The following is a 22,874-nucleotide window of genomic DNA, read 5'->3' as shown; positions in this document are numbered from 1 at the left end:
TTTACAAATGTGAATTCAAATAATTTTGTGATTTTAAGTCAACCGCCTCAAAACCTAACTCGAATACGATTAATTAACAACGTTATTCATTCAAAAATAATAATTTTTGTTCAGTCATTTGATCCCTTTAATATCTGAACAACCGTCATACATGAAGCGACTGTACTTTTTCCTCATAGACATTGAGATTACCAGAGGTTTTAATTAAAATTCTTCCTTTTTTCAGTTTTCCTCCATCCCGTTGTTAATTGAAATCATGACATAATGTACACATCATAAAACTTTTGTTGAAACAGATAATTCAATTCATTTTCTGTATCTGCCTAGTATCGAAGTAGCATTTAAAAAAAATTTTAAAAGATTAAATCTTTTATAAAAGAAAATGTCCTGACTGATTCACTGACTCATAATCAACATACAACCAAGACTTGAAATTTTCAGGGTACCTTTTTATCTGTAAGCAGGCGTGCACTAAGAAAGGACTTTGCGAAATTTTTATTTTAACGGGTTCAAATTGATAAAAAGCTAAATTTTGTATTAACAGTGCTATCTGTTGGACGTAAAAGCAACATACGCTATACTAAATATTTTCCGATTCCATTGTAATGTTTCCGATATGTATGTCCGCTATTGACTAAAAAACTACTGAACCGATTTACGCGCAAGGAACACGGGAGACGGGAAAAATCAGAAAAGGGAAATAGGGAAAAATCGAAAAAGGTAAAAATGTAAGAAGGGGAAAACGGGTAAAAGGAAAAACGGGAAAAGGAAATGGAAAGAGAAAAAAGAAGAGAGGAAAGAGGAAGGGGAAAGGGAAATGGGGGAAAAGGAATGGGATTAAATATATTTAATTAATATAAAATAAAATAATATTAAATTATATTTAAGATAAATAAATAATTAATTTAAAATGGAATTAAAATATTATTCCTAATTTAAATTAGGAATAAGAAAGAATTCATAGGAAAAGAAACCATGATTTCTGCTTAGCGGCAAAATGAACCTATACCGAAATTCATCGAAAACCGGGAAAGAAGGGAGAAAAGAAAAATCGGAAAGAAGGGGGAAAATGGAAAAAAGAAAAAAAGGGAAAACGGGAAAACGGGGAAAAGGAAATGGAAAGGGAATTAGGAGAAGAGGAAGGGGAAAGGGAAGCAAGGGAAAAAGAAACGGGAGAAGGAAAGGCAAACGGGAGAAAACGAGAAGGGAGAGCGAAGCGAGCCATGACTCTCTGATCGTGACGGGAAGCGACCATAGAGCACGGGCGAAACCGTGTTTGGGGATGCTAGATTTGGGATTGTAATAAATTTTTTGTTTATCTTAATTGAACTTTTATATTGAATTATATTAATTCATTCATAAAATGAATTGGTTTTACAAATATTGTTCAATTTTCTTATCTTCCTTTTTCTGTTTTCCGTTATTTAAGTTTTGAGCAATAAATCATTATTTATCGTATATTTCTTCAATATTTTGCATACAAAATTTTTATTTACCGTTTTATTAGGATTTAACGTAAATCTAAATAATATAATATTGTTGGTTAAATATTTTTTCATTTATAAAAAAATAAGTTTGCTATTAAAAAAACATTGCGAGTGAAGCTACATATATTTTGGGCGAATTCATAACGGAATTCATACGTATTTGGATGTATGTATCTATGTACGTACGTATGTATCTTGCATGACTCAAAAACGATTACCGTAGAATTTTGAAATTTTGGATTTAGGACTATTGTAAAATGTAGTTGTGCACCTCCCTTTTTGATTGCCATCGGCTCAATCAAAAGTGTCCAAAAAAAGTACAAAATCCAAAAAAATTTCGATATTGGACTAACTGCAGTAATAAATGTACTCATTGAGAGCTTTTCAACGATATATCATAAGTGGTACTTTTATTTTCATTGGTTCCAAAGTTATAGCCAAATGAAATTTTAATTAATGTTATATTTAGATCTTACAAAGGGAAGGCACATCGGTTTGAATCAGACTTCATCTCCTTTTTTTAACTTTTTTTTTCTAATTTAGATATATTGACTTATTAATTAACTACTGATTTTTAAAAAAATATCAGAAGTTATTAGTGAAATAATATTTTTTTGTACTTTTAAAAATGTGTATATGTAATTTAATAGGCGTTACAAGGAAGTCATGTGGTGCCCATAACAGATTTTTTTTTTTTTTTTAGTAGTTGTGATAGTTATTTTTGTTATAGCTTATTAAAATGTATTTCTTTTTCCTCTATGAAAAATATATAGGCATCGTTTGTTTTTCTTGGCCATCTCTATGTATCGTTTACCAGAATCCAATTCATATTAAACAGCTTTTAGACAAAGAAAAGTGCATAAAAGCCGGTACTACCGGTTATCATGTTAGTGTATGTTTTATTATTGAACGAAAAGTCACGACCTTCCATAAAATCTTAACTATCTCTGTAAATACTCCCGTTTGTAGTTTTCTTATATTCTTTTTCTTCTCTTGTGTGAGTTTTCGGTGAAGATTCACTTGACTCTTAAACGGAGAATTTTGATTTGATTTTCAAAAATATTAATATTATGAAATTTTTTCAAAAAAAATCTTTTTTTTTTAATTAGCATGTTTCCACTATCAATTAAGAACAGACAAGATATATGGTTACTTATTATTAAAATTTCATTTTTTCCTTTACGATTTGGCAACCATGGACCCTTAGGTTTTCACTGCCTCAAATTTGACAATTTTGTTTATTCGCGAGCCGTTAAGGTGGAAATGAGCCTCGTCACTAAAGATTATTTTCCATTGAAGTTAATCATCCGCTTCTTTATGTTCTAACACCCGATTGACGATGTATCTTCATTGCTGATTTTCTCTAGGAAGCAGATCTTAACATTAGCTGAATTTTTTATGCGTGAAGATCTTTTATCTAAATTTTTTGTACTGTGGCCAGTGAAATGTTTATTTGTTTTGCTCGATGTCATAATCATATTTTAGGATTAATTGTTAGGCTACTTCATTGCATCGATTTTTTGTGCAGATCGCCCGGAACATTGACCCACACACGGTGTATCATCCTTGAGGAAATACGTATGCTCAAATTTTTTAATCAAGTTGTTCAACAATTTACGGAGATGGACCTCTGCGTCAAAAGAAATGCGTACGTAATTTTCTTATTGTTTCTGCCAAACACTCCCCATTTTTGCAATGGATTGTTACAATGAATAAACGTTGTTATCACGAAACGTAGCATTTCTAATAACCTCTAAGTCTCAGTAAGACAGATATCAAATACGGCAGTTTAGAATTTTTTAGTTCGAAAATGGCACGTAATTTAAAATACCGGTTCTTAGTGAGAACCTTATATATGTATATGTATATATATATAATTTTTTTTTTTTAATGCTTTTATTTACAGTCGCATCAACAATTATAGTCATTAGCGGCTGCAGTAATATTATCATGTAGTATTATATTAAACAAATAAATCATAAAGAACAAAAATAAACAATAAAGAAACAGGAACAATAAATACAAAATAAAATACATAAATCAGACAAAAATTACTAAATCGTATTCTTCATTCCACTGATGAGAGGAACCGCAACAGACGTTTTATACGTTCGTTCTGGTTTAATAGAAATTTCATATCCGAACCACGGTTTTTCGGATGGTTCCAGAGATCGGGCAATCAAAGAGCAGGTGGTACACGGATTATTTGACCTTATAAACCTCACAGATCTTCTGAGGAGAACCAAGTAGGTGAGCGTGGGTAAGCCTGGTGTGTCTAATCCTTAGCCGAGTTAAGACGACTTGGTCTCTTCTGTTGTTCGGGGAAAGAGGTTTTTCGAGCACATTCTCCCGGATGTTATGTTATGCCATGGGAGGACTCAGCAGCCAGAATCTATTTCACTAAACCCGCAATTGTACACGGATTGATCTCATGAAGTCTCTGTCACATGTTGATTGTACTCGGATACCATTTATTGCAGCTCTCTTGACAGCCTCATCGGCCCATTCGTTCCTGAGGATGCCACGATGGCCAGGGACCCATACCAGTACCACAGTCTTATTTATCCTTGAAAGGATATCATGAATAATCTGGACGATGGATTCAGAACGTTTGCAGCTCAAGCTTTCAAGTACACTCCTAGAGTCTGTAATTATTAGGAAGCTGTCATAGCTACGGGTTTCAAGGCGGAGTAAATCGCAAAACCTTGGAAAAGAATACAGAAGAACAGGCATTAAGTTTATATAATATCTCGGTGTCAGGAAGAACAATAGAACAGCCACATTCATCGGCCGAGAAAGAGCCGTCTGTGTAGATGAGAGTTTACCCATTGTACGTCTTAGCCGTGTTATTAAATTGGTCTTTAACAGACTGGAAACCTGTGTCCCGTTTACGACTTCCAGATTGTTATTTTTATAACACTAGTTTTTTAAAGAAATTCTATTTCAGTACGTGAAAGAATATTAAAATTTCATATGAGAACAACAAAAAAGTGCCTTTAAAAGCAGTTTTTCTTTCTAAATAAATATTTATATATCTGGTTGATCTGAAATAAATAAAATGTATATATAAAAAAATAATTTCAATATTTTTTAATAAGTTTAATGTATATGAAATTCAGTTTATTTTATTCTTATAAGTGAGGAATTTAGTGAGTGTGTGTGTGTGTGTGTGTGTGTGTGTGTGTGTGTGTGTGTGTGTGTGTGTGTGTGTGTGTGTGTGTGTGTGTGTGTGTGTGTGTGTGTGTGTGTGTGTGTGTGTGTGTGTGTGTGTGTGTGTGTGTGTGTGTGTGTGTGTGTGTGTGTGTGTGTGTGTGTGTGTGCATTTTAGTCATATTGAAAAAGTAATAAAAAAACGATCTATCATAAGCTGTTTAGTGTAAGAGTATAACAGGTGAAGTCATAACAATAGTTTTAAACCTGGATCGATTGATAGGAGGAGAACACCCTTTTCAATTCACCACCAAAAACCTCTATACACCATCTTCTACCTACCACTCACCATTTACTATTTGATCTTCTCTCATCTATACTTTACCTAACGAACCTGTATAATAAATACTAACATAGATTTTATTTTATAAAGTTGATCTATTATTTTTAATAACATTAATTGTACGTATATATATTTCATAACTAATGTAAAAATACTGGAATATTTTTTTTTAAGTTGACAAACTGAATCATCAGCTGCTTTTTTTCTCCGAAAGGGATCCTTTCCTTTCTTAGAATTTGAAATAAATGTTTCATACTGAAATTTTTAAAATTATTTTTTGACTTAGTCCCCCTTAAAATTTTTTCCAAAATTAATCTGCAACAATTAAATCGAAAAAAAAATGTATTGCAAGATGGAGAAGGTACTTCTGTTTTGAAATCTCAAAATATTTTCTGAAAAAATTATTTACGATTTTATTCGCTTTAATTTACATAGCATGAAATATTTTTTTAATGCTTTCTCTGCTAGTAAATCATAAAATAAAAAAAACAGTTATGTTAGTAAGGGGACCTTTCCTCATTCAAAATAAAAATAGAACTTCTTGTAGCAGTTTGTTTCAAATTTTATTTTTATCCTTGAAATTTTATTTCAAAAATGAATCTTGAAGGTGTAAATAAAAAATAAAATATTTTACCAAAAGAACAAGATTATTTTTTTTTCTAATGTGTATCTAGAAAAAAAAAAATATTTGAAAAACATACTTCTCTTAAAAAAAAAATAAATAATAATTAAAAAACAAAAAACAATCCGTACTAAAAAGAAAAAATTAAATTTTTTTTTAATTATTTTTTTAAAAATGCTCTATTCATGCACGTCAAAAGAAAAGCGTGAGGCGCGCTCTAATTATAAAGTCGTACAAGAGAGCGCGCCCTAACATGTCATTGAGTATTGATACCAATTAACAGTTTTGTTTATTTTCATAGGTTATCATTTTGTTTGATATCTTCAGACTCTGGTTTAATAGATTTTTATGAAATTTTGTGCGATGAATTCCGAATACACGTAACTAACTGATGGCATTTAATTTTACAATCGATTATGGAATCGGGGAGATACGGTCACCATGGGTTTCGTACTCAAAGACTAGAATAATTTTTTTTACGTAATTCTTTGCATTAAATAATGTTTCACTTATCTCCTCCTAAGCATCACTCTGCCGAGCACGAAGCCCTTAATAAAAAAAAAATGTATTACTTTTTGGAACTTTTTACGTTTTATTTTATAATTTTGTTACGGTTTAATTTAAGTTGATTTTACTTTTTTCTTAAAGTTTATTTTATTTTAAGTTTTTTTATAACTTACTCAGGTTTAAAAAAGTCGCCTCCGTTCTTCACATATCAAAATTTTATAAGTAAAGTAATGTCTGGAAATCTTCATCTTTTGAAAAATAACAAAAGGAGTTCAGATAAGTTGACGTTTTTATAGACTACTAATCAGTTTGTATGGATTTCTAAATTTTAAAATACTCTCAAATAATTTGTGTAGATCTCGTTATTATTTGTTTAAAATATTTTTTCATTGATGTTTTATGGCAAAAACTTCCATAGAGATCATCAGAGATATACTTCTACAAAATAGAGAAAAAATCATCGAAGTAGTTTTTTTGGTGCAGCGTAGAATATAAGTTATATAGATATAAAATATTTTAAAAAACACATACGGGTTTTTCTTTTTTGTGAAGTCAATCATATTTTATATTAAAAGACTAATACAGAAGGAAATAATTTAGAATGACCGTTTTATAATAATGTTACGATTTTAATTAAAATAAGATTGAATATGATAACAAAGTGGAGAATAAACGGTTGTGGTGGATTCAATAGAATTATTATTAATATTGGAAGCCCAATACAGGTTCAATATTAAATACTCTTTAATTTGCGTTCATTGTTGCCCTGTTTTAGTAATATTTAATTAAACTGAGCATATATACATCCCCCTATGCATGCTCGTGTTGGTATGTCTAGAACAATGACGTACCTTAAATATAAAAGGAAAAAAATTGTATTACTTACATACACACACACACACACGTACGTAAGTTTTATATATATATATATATATATATATATATATATATATATATATCCGGTGGTATTTCAGTGTGTAAACAGCTTCATCCTGCACGTCTGAGAGGTGTTTGGAGGCAGAAAGAAATAGGATTGTGCATAGTTAAAAAAAATCTGCTTTATGGTGGGTTATTAGTTTTTGTCCGCCATCTTGAATCCGTCTCTTTGAATCAAACTTAATTTTTTTTAAATAGGAGGATGAAAATATGACATGATTTCGATTTAAAATTTTACAAGAAAAACAGTGGTGAACCTCATTTTTCTGGTAATGTCTTCGTTATTGAGTTATAAGCATTCAAAGTTGCAACGACGGAAAAATCGTATGAACAATAAAACGAGGTAAAACGCGCTGCATGAACAATTTTACATTCACAATGCACACAATAATGAACTTTAAACAGGGCTACAATATTGAATAATGAACAATAACTAATAATTAACAACACAACAACAAATTAAACGGCTATACAACTGATATTATTCTCTAAATAAAAATTAACTTCCGATGTTAATATCACCTGATATTTGTTACTTATCGTAAATGAAACAAATCAACTGAAAATACTTAATTAAAAATGTATTACAAATTTAATTGAGTAAATTGGCTGTTAATTTACAGAAATGCAATTTGTATTAAGTTGAAATAATGCAACTTTTTAAATCCTCATTTCAGCTGTTTATTTCAACATACTTATAATGGTAAAATATGATAGTACTAGTTAAAATTAAGTTGTAGGCCTAGTGGTTCAAATTTACTTTTTGGTGAAATTTTTATTATCATTCTCGTTCATTTATTTAATATTAAATCTTCAAATAACAATGCCTTTTTGAGGTGAAATCGAAAGAATAACTCTGTTGATGATGTACTAGTATGGTGACAGAGTTCGACCTTTATAAGTGTGTGATTTATTTAGTAATAGATTTCAAAACACAGAACCAGTAAGTAAATAGACTGTGGTCAATACAGTATACCGATAACCGTCAATACAGTATAAGAAACCGGTACTGTAAAGGAACGTCCTCGCACCGGTAGACCAAGAATGAATCTACTCGTATATCTAAGACGCAGATTTTTCTAATTCAATAATATTTACTGATGAAGTGACTGTTATGTTAAATGGTCTGTCTTTTCTGAATTACTTTTCTTTGGGGGTACGTGAAACATACATGTTTTGTTTACAAAATATTGAAGAATTGAAAAGAAGAACAATTGACGAATCTATTATTGTATAACCAGGAATGATACAAGTTATAAATGGATATTACTTGAGATTAGCACACTACCAAGCTGTAGAGAGAAAGCATTTTGAAAATTTATTGTAGAACGGTATGCTTTCAAAATTTATTATCAGTTATTTACGATCGAATACATTTAAAATTTTAAGATAAATATGGTAATATTTTAAGTAAATAATATCAGTTGATATAGCCGTTTAATTTATTAATTGTTGTTCATTATTGTGTACATTATAAATGTAAAATGCAATAAAATTGTCCATGCAGCACGTTTTACCTCGTTTTATTGTTCATACGATTTTTCCGTCATTGCAACTTTGATTGCTTATAACTCAATAACGAAGACATTACCAGAAAAATGAGTTTCACCACTGTATTTCTTGTAAAATTTTAAATCGAAATCATGTGTCATATGTCAATCTTTCTATTTAAAAAAATTAAGTTTGATTCAAAGCAACGGATCCAAGATGGCGGACAAAAATTAAAAACCCACCATAAAGCTGATTTTTTTAACTAAATGGAACCCCATTTCTTACTGTCTTCAAATACCTCTCAGATACGCAGTATAAAACTCTTTCCGGTGCTCTTATATATAATATAACTAAAGTTACCTTTATTTCACTCGTTTCTTCGTAATTAAACTTATTTATTACGGGATACATTTATTGAATTATGTAGTGTAATGTTAACATAGATTTACTAGTGGAATATTAATTTTGGTTTAGGAATTGTAAATAAATTTTGAGTAATTATATAAATTGTTAAACAGGAAAAAGTAATATTATCATTTTTTTACATTTTTTTACCGGTTTAAAAATGTTGCACAACGTTACATACACCGCGTTGCAAATTTACATTCTGCATCATCACCGCATAAAAAAGAAAAATAATTAGTAGTCTAATTAAACGGTAATGTGGTTATACTTTTTTCTACATTAATATTATTTAAAACGTAATTTCAAATTCATTTTTTGAATAACCAACTCATATTATTATTGATTTTGAGGGAATTCTATTTACACAAAAAAGTATTAATAATAAACCACTTATATAAGTTATGACAAATCTTACATGAAACAAAAAAAAAAACAAGCCGAGTTTAAAATGCGCAATCTTTACGCCTTTTTAAATGTATATACTAGCAGCAGGGCACTCCTCCGCAGCTAAATCTTCCGGACGGGTTGCCCGGGCGGAAGGCGTCTTGGAATGGAATTATTAAATTTCCAAAATTGATTACCTCTTGTGTAAAGATTTTTTTTTTTTTGAATGATGAAAATTATTAAAAAGTTACTTTTCTCGCCATTATAGGGTCTTATAATCAATTTAAAAAATATATATTTATATATTTTATGCATTTTAGTAAATCTTACGTTAGGGTGTTTGAACTAGCTTAATATCTTGCAACATTATTGCGTAATTATTATTACAAAATTTTAATTTTGGCAATCATTTTGAGGTAAACCCGGCGGCCGATCGCAGCTATTCGTATATTTCTGTAATCTTCTAACGATGATTAATCCGATTCCAAAATCAAAATACGAAACAAAAAGTGTTCACACACATACATACATACATACATATTGAATACAATAACGAACTGTTCATTTGTTGAACAACGGTAAAGACATCAAAATAATAAATAACATTATTGATTAAAAAAATTATTATTTTATTTGTTTTCAAAGGGAAGAAAGCGGTTTAAAATCACCAAGACGGTGTTTACGTAATAGTTAAATGGTCCCTTTAAAGTTTATATTAATCACAATAAAGCAATTGAAATTACTTGACAATTTAAAAAAAATAAAACAGCCGACGGTAGACACCGTTCGATTGAACCACATTCCATATATTTTTCCTGATACGTTTAGGTGATATAATAGCCGATTAATTTTTTTTAGTTTTATTTTAAAATATTAAAACAAAAATAAAAATAATAATTTTTTTTTGAACATTCTTCAGTCATTTGACTGGTTTGATGCAGCTCTCCAAGATTCCCTATCTAGTGCTAGTCGTTTCATTTCAGTATACCCTCTACATCCTACATCCCTAACAATTTGTTTTACATATTCCAAACGTGGCCTGCCTACACAATTTTTCCCTTCTACCTGTCCTTCCAATATTAAAGCGACTATTCCATGATGCCTTAGTATGTGGCCTATAAGTCTATCTCTTCTTTTAACTATATTTTTCCAAATGCTTCTTTCTTCATCTATTTGCCACAATACCTCTTCATTTGTCACTTTACCCACCCATCTGATTTTTAACATTCTCGTATAGTACCGCATTTCAAAAGCTTCTAATCTTTTCTTCTCAGATACTCCGATCGTCCAAGTTTCACTTCCATATAAAGCGACACTCCAAACATACACTTTCAAAAATCTTTTCCTGACATTTAAATTAATTTTTGATGTAATCAAATTATATTTCTTACTGAAGGCTCGTTTAGCTTGTGCTATTCGGCATTTTATATCGCTCCTGCTTCGTCCATCTTTAGTAATTCTACTTCCGATTATTTTTTTAATCAATAATGTTATTTATTATTTTGATGTCTTTACCTTTGTTCAACAAATGAACAGTTCGTTATTGTATTCAATATGTATGTATCTATGTGTGTGAACACTTTTTGTTTCGTATTTTGATTTTGGATTCGGATTAATCATCGTTAGAAGATTACAGAAATATACGAATAGCTGCGATCGGCCGCCGGGTTTACCTCAAAATGATTGCCAAAATTAAAATTTTTTTAATAATAATTACGCAATAACGTTGCAAGATATTAAGCTAGTTCAAACACCCTAACGTAAGATTTACTAAAATGCATAAAATATATAAATATATATTTTTTTAAATTAATTATAAGACCCTATAATGGCGAGAAAAGTAACTTTTTAATAATTGAAAAAAATATAATGTGACCATAAAACTGCTAAAACATGAGATAAATAAATTATGCAATCTTGGCGCATGTAGCGTAAGTAGAAATTATGGATAATAACTTTGTTAGAAATGAATTAATAACCGAGAAAACAGAATCAATCATAAGAATGTTCATCCGGGAAAGTCTTACTAGACTTTTATTGATAATTGTTTTTACTTTCTCGTCTAGCCTTATTGCATAACTATAGCTTTAGAAGGGAAAGTATTTTAGTCGATCCAATTTGAGCATATGCGGTTTTCACCAGATCTTGACGTTTTCACATCTAAGGAACCCAAAAATCCGGATGGAAATTTTCCGGATGTTCGTATGTACGTGTGTATGTTATGTATCACTCTCTAAATTATATATCTCCAGAACTAGTGGACCGATTTTGACCAAACTTGATCATATTACTTCTATATATGAGGATTGATGTCATTAAATGTTCAACTTACAAGGTCAAGGGAGTGAGGCTATAGAGCAAGGTCACCCTCAGTATCCCGAGATTTTGCCTAATTAAAGTTTTTTTTTTTCTTAGGCTCATTTGTTAAAATTAATAATAAAATAATATTTACAAAAAAGTTTTTTTGCAAAATTGCACCCCATCCAAAAAAATGATCTAAATAAATCAGCGGCTAAGTGGGTATTCTGCATCAATGGTACTCCCTCTCGCCACAAGGATCGCTAGTGTAGCACTGATGTACAGCTTTTGTAGTAGTCTGCTATTTTGTGACGTCACAAGTGAGTGGTAGAATTAAATAAAATGAATGATATTTAAAGTGTAAAACAGTATGTAATGTTGCCGCTAGTACCGCCACAGCCGCGTGAATGAAATACGGTATGCGCGCGCGTTTTAGTTGGAATCATTGAATTAAATAAACAAAAAAATATTACTTTTAAATAAAATTATCAGTATTTTAAATTAAGTGCATTAGCACGGCTTACACATACAAGCTACTATTTTTCTAATGAGTGATAAAAGCCGAGTGACGGGAAAGTCCTACAACTGTACTGTCAGCTTCTTTTTTTTTTCATAGAACTGATTTTTTACTTTAAAAATCTCATTTGCTTATATTACAAAACGTAATAGTAATAATTGTTAAATCGTTTCTGGAAAATTCTAATATTTTACTTAGTAAAAACTAAGTAAAAACGTTCAAAATAGATTATAGAAGCTTTTTTCAAATATCTTTGATCATGAAAATGTAAACTCTTAGTTATTTCAGTAATTGTAAGTCCATGATTTTATTTTAGAAATTTTAATTTCTTCTCTATTACGGTTTAAATGATTTGACGCGTTTTAAAAAATAAAAGAACGGTCAAAATGAAAATATATATCATATGGTATCTTTATTTTGAGATTATACGCTTTGTCTTAAGCACAAAATTCTTTTTCCGAGTGCAGAAGTTACAATTAAACACTCTTAATTTATTTTTTATGTGATGTAATAAAGTAACACTTGTTTAGTGCTTCACCAAAGTATGTTTCATTAATCTTCTCTAAACCCGAATTTAAAATAAAAAAATCCAGTAAAATGAAAGTGCGCAAATTACAGCTAACATTTTTTGTCTGTGATTAATAATTTTAACTCTTTATTTAAAAAAAAAGAAATGTTACGTTAAAGGAAGATATAGTAATAATAATAATAATAATATTTAATAAAAAATATTACGACCAAGTTTATTTCGTTCGTAATGTCTGAAACACTTTAAAAAGTATGTACACATTGAGTTTTTAATTTAAAAGTTTGATTGTGAAATTAAACCTTGTGCCGAAGAAAGCATAAACTTTCTTTTGTTAATAATTCAGCAGAGAGTCGGCTCCTGGTAAGAGCCGGACAGACTTAACTTCCACTTCTTCGTCCATCCCCACTCTTTTAACAAATGTTTAACCACCTTCCCCTACCCGTAACTTTCCCTTATGAAATAATTAAATCATAATTTCTGCAATGCTGTGTTAGTGTCGGTACGTTTTTTATAACGTCTTTCCTCGTTTATTAATTTCCATTGTTTTATATGTCTATTGTCTTTTAATATAATTTGTTTATGGAACCCCTTTAACGAAGCAAATTACACATAATTAAATTCTCTTTCTTTCTAAGTATCCTGTAAAAATTAGATATCTAATATAAAACTAGGTAATTAGATTCATTTCGCGGGTTAACCTAGATAAAATTTAAAAAAAGCTACAAATAACTATGTTGTGGTATAATCCTTTATTTATGTTGAACCTCCGGACCACCGTAAAGTATTACTGCATAAAGTATTATCTGCATAAACGTATTATCTGCATAATGCAGATGATATGCGTGAATGTAAATGAAGTATAATCTTGTACAGTTTCAGGTCAACCATTTCTGAGACGTGTGGTTAATTGAAACCCAACCACCAAAGAACAACATCATAGTAGCTGTGCTGTATGGTCCTAGAAATTGAGCCTTGATCACTGGCATGATTAGTGGTATTATGAGAACGAAGGCTTTTGAAAAACTATAATACGAGGAGGGTGGTGGATGAAAAGAATGTGGAGGGAAAGAGGAGTAATTAGGCAAGGCAGGAAATTGTAAAAGAACATAGACCCTTTGGGAGTACCCATTCGGGGACCCCCTATTAGAGGCGAAGGAAGGAAAAGATCTAGTCTCGGCCGTCCGGGTGGTGCTGCTGGGAACGGCATAGCCATGCTTACTCGTGGCCACTCGGGTGGTTAGAGACAGTGGCACCCCCCCCCCCCCTAAGATCGAGTTATGCTGAAAAAGCGGGTCTGGCTTTGAGAGGGCGGGTTGAGTAGAAGGGACAAAACCACCAAAAAACACCGTATCCACGATCTAGAACACAAATCTGTATAAAAGTAACCCGCCTTTAATAGGATTTGAACATTAGAACTCTCGACTTCGAAATCGGCTGATTTGCAATGGTATAATCCTAGGTCAGATTAAGGGCACTAGGTTAATCTATGAATTAATTGTTAGAATTTCTTTGATTAATTTACCCTTAGAGATTTTCAGCTATAAAAAGACAAGCCAACATTTTCTTACCGGGCAATTATTTAAAAAAAACAAATAAATATTAAAAATTAAAAAATACCACTGCAAAAAAAAAACATTACTGACAAACCCTGTTCTTTAATATAGGATAATTACTACTACATGACATAGCGTGCGAGTGGCAATTTTGGTATATAATATAATTTTTTTCAAATTTTCTAAATTTATTTAAGCATATATATATATATATATATGCATGTTTATGTAGCTATGACACTCCCGGTAACGTAAGGATTCCAACGCGGGGTCACACAACAAAATTGGTGTGTGCCCAATCGTTGAGCTGCTACAGTGGAACAAACATACACACACACACACACCCTAAATACATTACACTCCTTTTTGGGCATTCATGTAATGAATTCTTAGAGTACAAACCATATATTGAGTATTTTTTTAAAGTAAATTAAAAATATTTTCATTTTTCGAAGGTCTAAACTTACTGTACTAAAAACAGCAGTTTTTAATTTTTATAAATTCATAAGATTTTTTTTGTTAGTCTGTTATTAAAAAGGATCGATTTTTTTTTTGTTTTTCATAGACTTTATTAAATCAATTTTCTCAGAATAATATTTTCTACTCGTTCTGATAATAAAATTTAGACATTTGTTAGTTATTTAACAAAATTATTGTACTTCAAACTTAAAAAAAAAGTATTTTCGTCACCGAATTTTTCTATTTTATGTTGGATATCATGAAAACTACCAAAAATACAGTTCTGAAATCTGTTTTATTCGATTTTTCAGGTCAAAAAACATAAGACACTTTCAAGTTTACTCCTAATATACTGAAATTTCACCGGGGAAACTGTAATCCGCGCGAAATTTTTCTCTAGTCGTAACTCAATAACGAAGCGTTTTCGAACATTTGTTTGTATAATTTTTTTCTTACATCAAACTCTAGAATCAGTTTCCAGATTATTTCTCTTTCCTTTTGAATCACCTGCATATATATATACCTTTATACAGCCTATGACCAATCCCGGTAACGTAAGAATTCGAATGCGGGGTCATACATCTAAATTGGTTCAGCCTTTCAACTTCTACGGTGGATAAAACATACATACATATACTCTAAGTACATTGCGCTTCTTTTTGAGCAGTCGTGTAAAAAATTAAAAAAAAATGGGATATATTTAAAAAACTAATAGATTTTGAAATATATATTACATATTCTGAAAAGAAACCATTTTATAGTAAAAGCTCTGATGACTATTATTTTGAGAAAAACAAAAAAATTTGAATTTAATAAGGAGGAAAATGCAACAAATCCCTGTATTGTATCCTATTTTCTTTATTCCTTATCGCTTCTTAATACATTATGAAGTATATTTTAGAAAATTGAAAGGTAAAAAAAAATAAAATTAAGGTGATAACAAACAAAGCTACGTTCTCATATGTGATTAAGTTAAACAGTGTTGGGTGAGATTTCATTTCGTCTCAGTGACATGCTAAGCTTATTATCATTGGTATATATTTATTAAATTGCACTTACTTATATTCCCGTCTAAAGTAAAATTTGATCTCAAGGTGCTCCCTCAAAATTTCAGAACGTTTTTTCAGATTGTGTGTGGTGCCCATAGGTATAAATTATATAAAACGATATTTAATAAATTAGAAATTTTAACTTACTATTTGTTCATATTCATGAATGTTAAATCTTTGCTTAAAAAAAGAATAGTCATTTATTCTTTACAAAGTAACCGCATCCAAATTCTATCAAACCAGAAAACATAACTGTTTTCGTGTAACAACATGATTCTTCGTCTTACACAAAAAGGCATTTTTTGTTTCTGTTGTCACTTTTAATAAGTATTTATTTAAAAAATAATTTTCTTTTATAGTAACAATATTAATCTGTAGATGAATTTTCAAAAAGTATTAATTAAACATTTTTTAAAAGCCCTGAATTATTTGCACCTCCGTTGAATGTGTACATAATATATGCTGAAATAATTTTCACTGACCCCTTTTGGGATCGTGAATTATTTTTGGTATTTAGTATCTTCCTGCATTTGACTTAACATTATAAAGTGTTTACGAGTATATTTTAAATAATTAATGTTGACTTTATCTCATCTTTTTTTCTTTCCCGGCGAATATAGTTAGAATAGCTATATTAAAGGGGAAAGTATGGTGATCATATCAAAAATGGGGTAGCGAGATTTTTTTTGCAAATCTTTACCTTTAAGGGCCCAATTAATTCATCTAGACCAAAAAAATATATATATACGTAGAGTGTCCCGCAAAGAAACGGGGAAACTTTCAGGATGTGTTCTATTAATGAAAAAAGATTGATATAAGTTGTTGTTTAGCGACGAGGCAAATTTCACTCGAGATGGCAACAACTTACGCAATGAGCATACATGGACAGAAGTAAATCCTCATGAAACGTGAAAGGCAATTTTCAACACCGATTTTGCGTCAATGTACGGTGCGGCCTTCTTTACGATCAGCTGTTTGAACTGTTCATTTACCTGGCCGCTTAAATTCTGAGATATGTTTGCACTTTCTTCAAAAAGAATTTCCGGAGCTGCTTGAAGATGTTCCTCTAGCGCTGGGATGCAAAATATACTTACAGCACGACGGGCGCCTCCCTACATCTCTTGTTCCGTTTCCACTTTCCTAATCCTCATTTCCCTGAGAAATGGGTCCGGATTCCCTGCCGGCCACCAAGATCCCCGGATGTAACACCTTTAAATTTTTGCGTCAGAAGATGGATGAAAAATATTGTATACAAAACAAAAATGCATTCTTGTGAGGAATTAATTTTCGCGTCTTGGATTCGGCTAAGCAAGAAAAGGACAGCCCTAAAGAACTAAAAACATCAACAAAAGCCGTACAGATGCGTACGAAGAAACGGAGAAAATTTCAGAACATATTCTACTGGTGAAAATAATGAAAAAAGTTCATATAAACATAGATCTGGAAACACTTTCTTTTCGAGTTACGGCTAGCGAAAGACTTCCTCCGGATTTCAGCTCTTCTAATAAAAAGAATTCTTACTGTAATTTCTGGGATCCAAGTTAAGGAATAAAGTTGATTGTTTTTATGTAATTTGAGCTGGAAAATAGGTTAAAAAGTGCCAGAACTGTAACTCCAGTAGTTTTTAAGATATCCAACGTAAAACACAAAATTCGGTGTCAAAAAAACAAGTTTTACATTCTTGTACGAAGTAAAGGAAGTATTGATCGCGAAAATTTCGGTTTCCAGATTTCAACGGAAATATCCATTTTGACCAACCCTGAATCTATTTTGACTAGTTTCGGCGTGACGTGTGTTCATACGTATGTATTTACGTACGAACGTATCTCGCATAACTCAAAAACTATTAGCCGTAGGTTGTTGAAATTTTGGATTTAGGACTGTTGTAACATCTAGTTGTGCACCTCCCCTTTTGATTGCAATCGACTGGACCAAAAGTGTCCAAAAAAGCCCATAATCCAAAAAATGTGGATTTTAGATATTTTCTTAACAGTAATAATAAGCCCTCATTGAGAGCTTTTCAACGATATCGATATATCGTAAGTGGTACTTATTTTCACTGGTTGCAGAGTTATAGCCAAATAAAAAGTTTATGTACTTTTCATTTTAAAAATACGTTTATATATAATTTAATAGGCATACAAGAAAGTCATGTGATGTACACATCAGATTTTTTCTTTAATAAATATCTGTCAAATGCTTAATATACTCACAGACATGAGGATAAGAACGCGTCGAAGGTTCTGGCTTGATGGTCGGGCTCGCTTCGCTCGCCCGGTTGCCGGTCAGGCTAGTAAGAGTGGTCGTTACACAGCAATCACTTTTAGTAGCGCTTGAACAATCATGTTCATTGTTATCATTTCATCTGCAGGGTGAACAGACATACCAGTTACACATTTTTTTAAAGATTTGTTTATTGTGAAAATTAGATAATCTGATTGCATAGATTATCTATGTATTAATTTTGATGGATAATCGAAGTTTGAAGCGTCTTATTTTAGCAGTTTGTGGTAAATAGAATTTTCTTTAATTGTTTATGTCTGCTATATTTTCTACAATAAAACTGAAAAATATCTGTTACAGAATGTTTCAAACAATATGTAATACATGAATTAATAGGCTTATAAAGTAAAAAATTGGATGTCAAAAGAAGAGAAGTTAGTGACGCAATCAAGAACGTGACGTCACAATATTAAATAAGTTATAACACGTACCGGAGTTGCCGATGATCACGTTCTGGATCTATCAAGTGAAGTATACTGGAAACGGGGAACGGGAACGAAGAACGCTATACTGTACACCGGTAAATGGGAAGAGAACCGGCGTCACGTACAGACAAACTGATAAAGTGGAATTGCTTCATCTTAGGAGTAGAGCGCTTGCTGACTACACTTCATTCCCTCATTCGACTGTCTTTTCCCAAAGCTCTTTAAAAATGAAAACGAAACAAAATCATCCTAAATAGCTATTTATGCGTTTCAAATATCAATTCGTTGATATTTTATTTCAGACACCTGAGTTTTTGTTCTATAATATTTTTCACTAGAGTTTATCGTATTTATTTATTTATAATTTCATCGTAATTAAAATTTTCATATAAATTATCTATACTCTACCTTTTTACAACCCTGAAAATTATGATTTATGAATTTCCGGCATTTGGTTCCATTTACTTGTTATCAAAATGTAGTATTATGTTGTTAATTAATGTATTATTTCACTTGAATCTAGCTGAATAATGTAGCCTTCCTTCGGAGAACTTGTTCTTCATATCTATATTACATTAAAGATGGTCTAAATTCTGAAAATTTTTCCTAGTAGATTATTTTAAATTTAAATTACTTTTTTCTTTCTGAAATGTTTTATAAAAAAAATTCCGTCCTATGAGTGTAAAGAAAATATTTTTATATTTATAAAACGGTTTAGTCAGAGAAAGATGAAATTTCCGTTTAAAATTTAAAAAAAAGAAAAAATGAAGCGAGGTAAAATTCTATTTCCTTTAATTTTTATTTCTTAAAATATTTTTCAAAAATACATCCAGAATGATTAAAATAATGATAAATAATGATGATAGAGTTAAAAGTTATAAAAGGTTTTCAGCGAAGTTTATTACTTTTCCATCTAGATAGCGCTATAGCAGAGCTATAAATGTAGAAGGGAAAGTACTGTAATCGGTTCAGTTTGGGCATATGATTTTTTTGACCGGATCTTGACACCTAAGGAACACAAAAAAACGGATGGTAATTTTCCGGATGTTTATGTTCGTATACGAGGTGTGGCTATTAAATAACGAGACTAATGTTGCTACAAAAGATTTGCGCATGCGCCAAATTAGTACGACCGACAGCTGTGCAGTGTGAAGCCTTCTCTTTCGATTGTTGCCACTCCAGTTTCTGTAAACTTATTAGTCTGGCCGTGGCCTTCGTTTGGGCCAAATGAGACAACTGAGAAAAGACTAGTTGAAGAAATTCAAATGAACAGGTTTAATCGTAAATAATAAAAAAACAGGCCGATCTCGCACTGACCGTTTAGTCGAAAATATTGTCGCTGAGGTGAATGTCCCCTAAACCTTAGTACGCTGTCCGTCGCAGCAAATAGACATTTCAATAAGCTTAATTTTAAAAAGAATTTTGAAAAAGATTTTAACGAATTAAGATCTGCATCTGCATCCGTTCAGATAGATGACCATTTGAAACATCGATCATTCTTACATACTGAAGAATCAACAAATAAATACTGTAGTGATTTTGTAAGAAACTCATCCATCTTTAGTAACGAGGGGCATTTCTATTTTTTTTTATGTATTTTTGCAAAAAATTGCAAAATTTTCAAATTTGGGACATGAAATTCCTTAGATCATTCAAAAACGACCCGTAATAATCCAAAGAATGATATTTAGATGTGGATTTCATGCCGGTGAAGTGATTTGGCCGTTCTTTTTCTTTTGAGAATGTGGTGGGGAAATAGTGACTGTCAATGTTATTGTGAGATATTAGACCTTTAGAAGTTTCATTGCATGGTTTTGGATGGTATGTGGTTTCAGCAGAATGATGCCACTTAATAAACGAGGAAAATGAGAGGAATCTGTTTGTTGGGGCAGAAATTTAATAGGCAACTTATCTCGCGTAACAGCGAATCGAATCGGCCGTCAAGATCATGTGCGAGTCAAACCGTACGAGTTTTTCCTCCGGAAATTCATTAATTCCAAAATTTATTCTGTAAAAATAAGAACGATTTCCGAGTTGAAAACAAAAATTCAAAGAGTTATCGAGGGCACTGAGCTGCAATTATTGGAAAACGTGATGCAGAATTTTTTTTAAAGAATTCGAGTGTCAGATGAGTCGTGAAAACATTTTGTTGTGAAAAAACTATTCTACTTTTAAAATCCTACTCTACTATATTACTTTTTCAGTTAATTTAACAACTTTACCATCTAATAATTTTTTCCTATGTTTATTTTGGTATATTCTTTTTAAGTAGTTTTACGTAGACTGTGTAATTTTTTATAAATTAACCTTATGTGTTTTTTTTCTAGAAGGTGTTATCAGTTACCGTGAACCACAAGAACCTAGTTGGGAACCCGGTCAAGATTTGGCTGATATTTCATACGATGGTCAAAAACGTAATAGATATTTATTCGGAGGACTTGGTAGACTTGTTGATGGAACTTATGGTGGAGATAATTTTAAACTGGATATTGGATATGGAAAAGGTAAATATTTGTAAAAATTAATTATTTTCTTATTTATTATTATTTTCTTTCCATAAGTTTTGTAGAATATTATAATATATGTGATGTTTCACGTCCATAAATGCATTCATTTTATCCTATTCTTGAAATAGATTTAACTGGAATCTACAAAATGTACTTCTTTGGTTTTTCGAAAAAAAGATGTACGAGATGTAATCGAAAAAACAGAATTTTTATTTTTACCAAAAAGAATTTTTTTAAATTCTGCTAAACAAAAAGAATTCATTTACCATTCTACGTTCATATTTTCTCCCTCAAAATAACCCTCCCCTCCTTTAGAGATAAGGCCAAAGTTCTCCCGATCCTTAAAAAATTGGTAGAAATCATTTTCTGTTATAGCCTTAAGTTAACTTAGCGATTTTGTTTTATTTCATCTATCGTCATATATCATTGTCCTTTTAAAGTTCGTTTAATGAATGGAAATAAGAAAAAGTCGTAGGGTGCCATATCTGGATAATATGGAGACTAAGGGCTCAATAGGATATACCTTTGGCTAAATAATCACGAATTAATTAAGAATGTAAGTATTGCATTATCGTAGGGCAAAATTCAAGAATTGTTTTCTGACTTTTACGGTCGCTTTCCTCGGATTGCCTTACGTAAACGGCGTAAAATCTCCCACTGTAATCGCGAATAAACAGTACATTCTTTCATTCAGAACAAACTTACATTTGATTGAACTGGGTTGATTTTTTGGTCTTTGTTCTTCAGATAGCTTCCGGAGGGATAACTTGTCTTGTTTCTGATATCATAACCGTACATCCGTGTTTTGTTACCTGTTATAACACAGTTAAGTAATTCTGAATCATCAGCGATATCAGCTAACAATTTTTCTGCGGTGTTGTTTAGATGTCACCCTTTTGTTGAAAATTCAACAAGATTGGGAAAAAAATTTGCTGCTACTAGTTTCATATCCAAAATTTCAGTTAAAAATTCTACTCCACACCACGCATAAGAGATTCCCAGATCTTCAATAACTTCTCCAATAGTGATTCAACGATTATCGAACACAATATCCTTTATTTTGTTAATATTTGCTTCGGTTGTCGATGTGTTAGGGCGTCCAATAATTTTATTGTCTACATAGTCTTCACGTCCTTCTTGAAACCTATTGTATCTCTCATAAATCCTTAGTGTCGATATAATACCCTCCCTGAAAGCTTTCTCTAACATCTTCATCACTTCGCTGCTCTTCATTCTACTTTTATCGTAACATTTATCATAACCCATAATAAAATACGTCGTAATTAATCGGCTGATAAATTTGAATTATTCGTCTAATAAGGTTGAAAATATATATATATTAGAGACAGTGCTGTAATCGCGTGGGAAAAAGAGGAAATCAATCGAAAAGAAATAGCGAGCAAAAATAAAAAATTCTCGTTATTTTTTTGATCATGCCTCGTACGTTCTAAGGTGTACCTTAAAATTGTATTCAATTGATCTTATTGTAATAATTACAAACTATAACGTGATTTATTTAATGAAAAAATGAATGATGTCCAAAAATTAACGCAAGAAGTAATTTTGATAGAAAACACAGGTTTTAGATTAAAAATTGTAAATTTTTTATTGATTCATAAAGTATACAGTATACGGTTATGTATGGAATAGCATACCGGGTAAATGGCCTCCACGGCCTTGCTGGCACATACGCACACTCTTGTCAAAATTCTCCTGATCGTGTACCATAAATGTGGCTGAATTTTGTTGATACAATTTCCTCCTTCAAGGCGTGGATGGTCGTAGGCTTGTTGGCATAAACCTTAGACTTTAAACCTAAAAAAGTTCAAAGACGTTAAATCACATGATCTGGACGGCCAATTCTGATCACCAAAAGGAAAATTACACGACCAGGAAATTACTCGTGCAGTAATTGAATTTTTCTCGGGC

At 31.2% G+C, this 22,874-nt stretch overlaps 1 protein-coding gene across 1 annotated transcript in view; it reads left to right on the top strand.

Annotated features, from left to right (window-relative positions):
* The window catches only part of LOC142329279 (discoidin domain-containing receptor 2-like), a 708,527-nt gene that overhangs the window by 615,870 nt on the left and 69,783 nt on the right, over positions 1-22,874 (top strand). Inside the window, exon 6 of the mRNA XM_075373718.1 lies at positions 20,766-20,942. Within this exon, the coding sequence (XP_075229833.1) occupies positions 20,766-20,942 (177 nt within the window). The remainder of the gene's footprint in view (positions 1-20,765; positions 20,943-22,874) is intronic.

Source organism: Lycorma delicatula, chromosome 8 (genome assembly GCF_047948215.1).
Source record: "Lycorma delicatula isolate Av1 chromosome 8, ASM4794821v1, whole genome shotgun sequence".
Taxonomy (NCBI): domain Eukaryota; kingdom Metazoa; phylum Arthropoda; class Insecta; order Hemiptera; family Fulgoridae; genus Lycorma; species Lycorma delicatula.
This window is presented reverse-complemented; position numbering and strand designations above follow the sequence as displayed.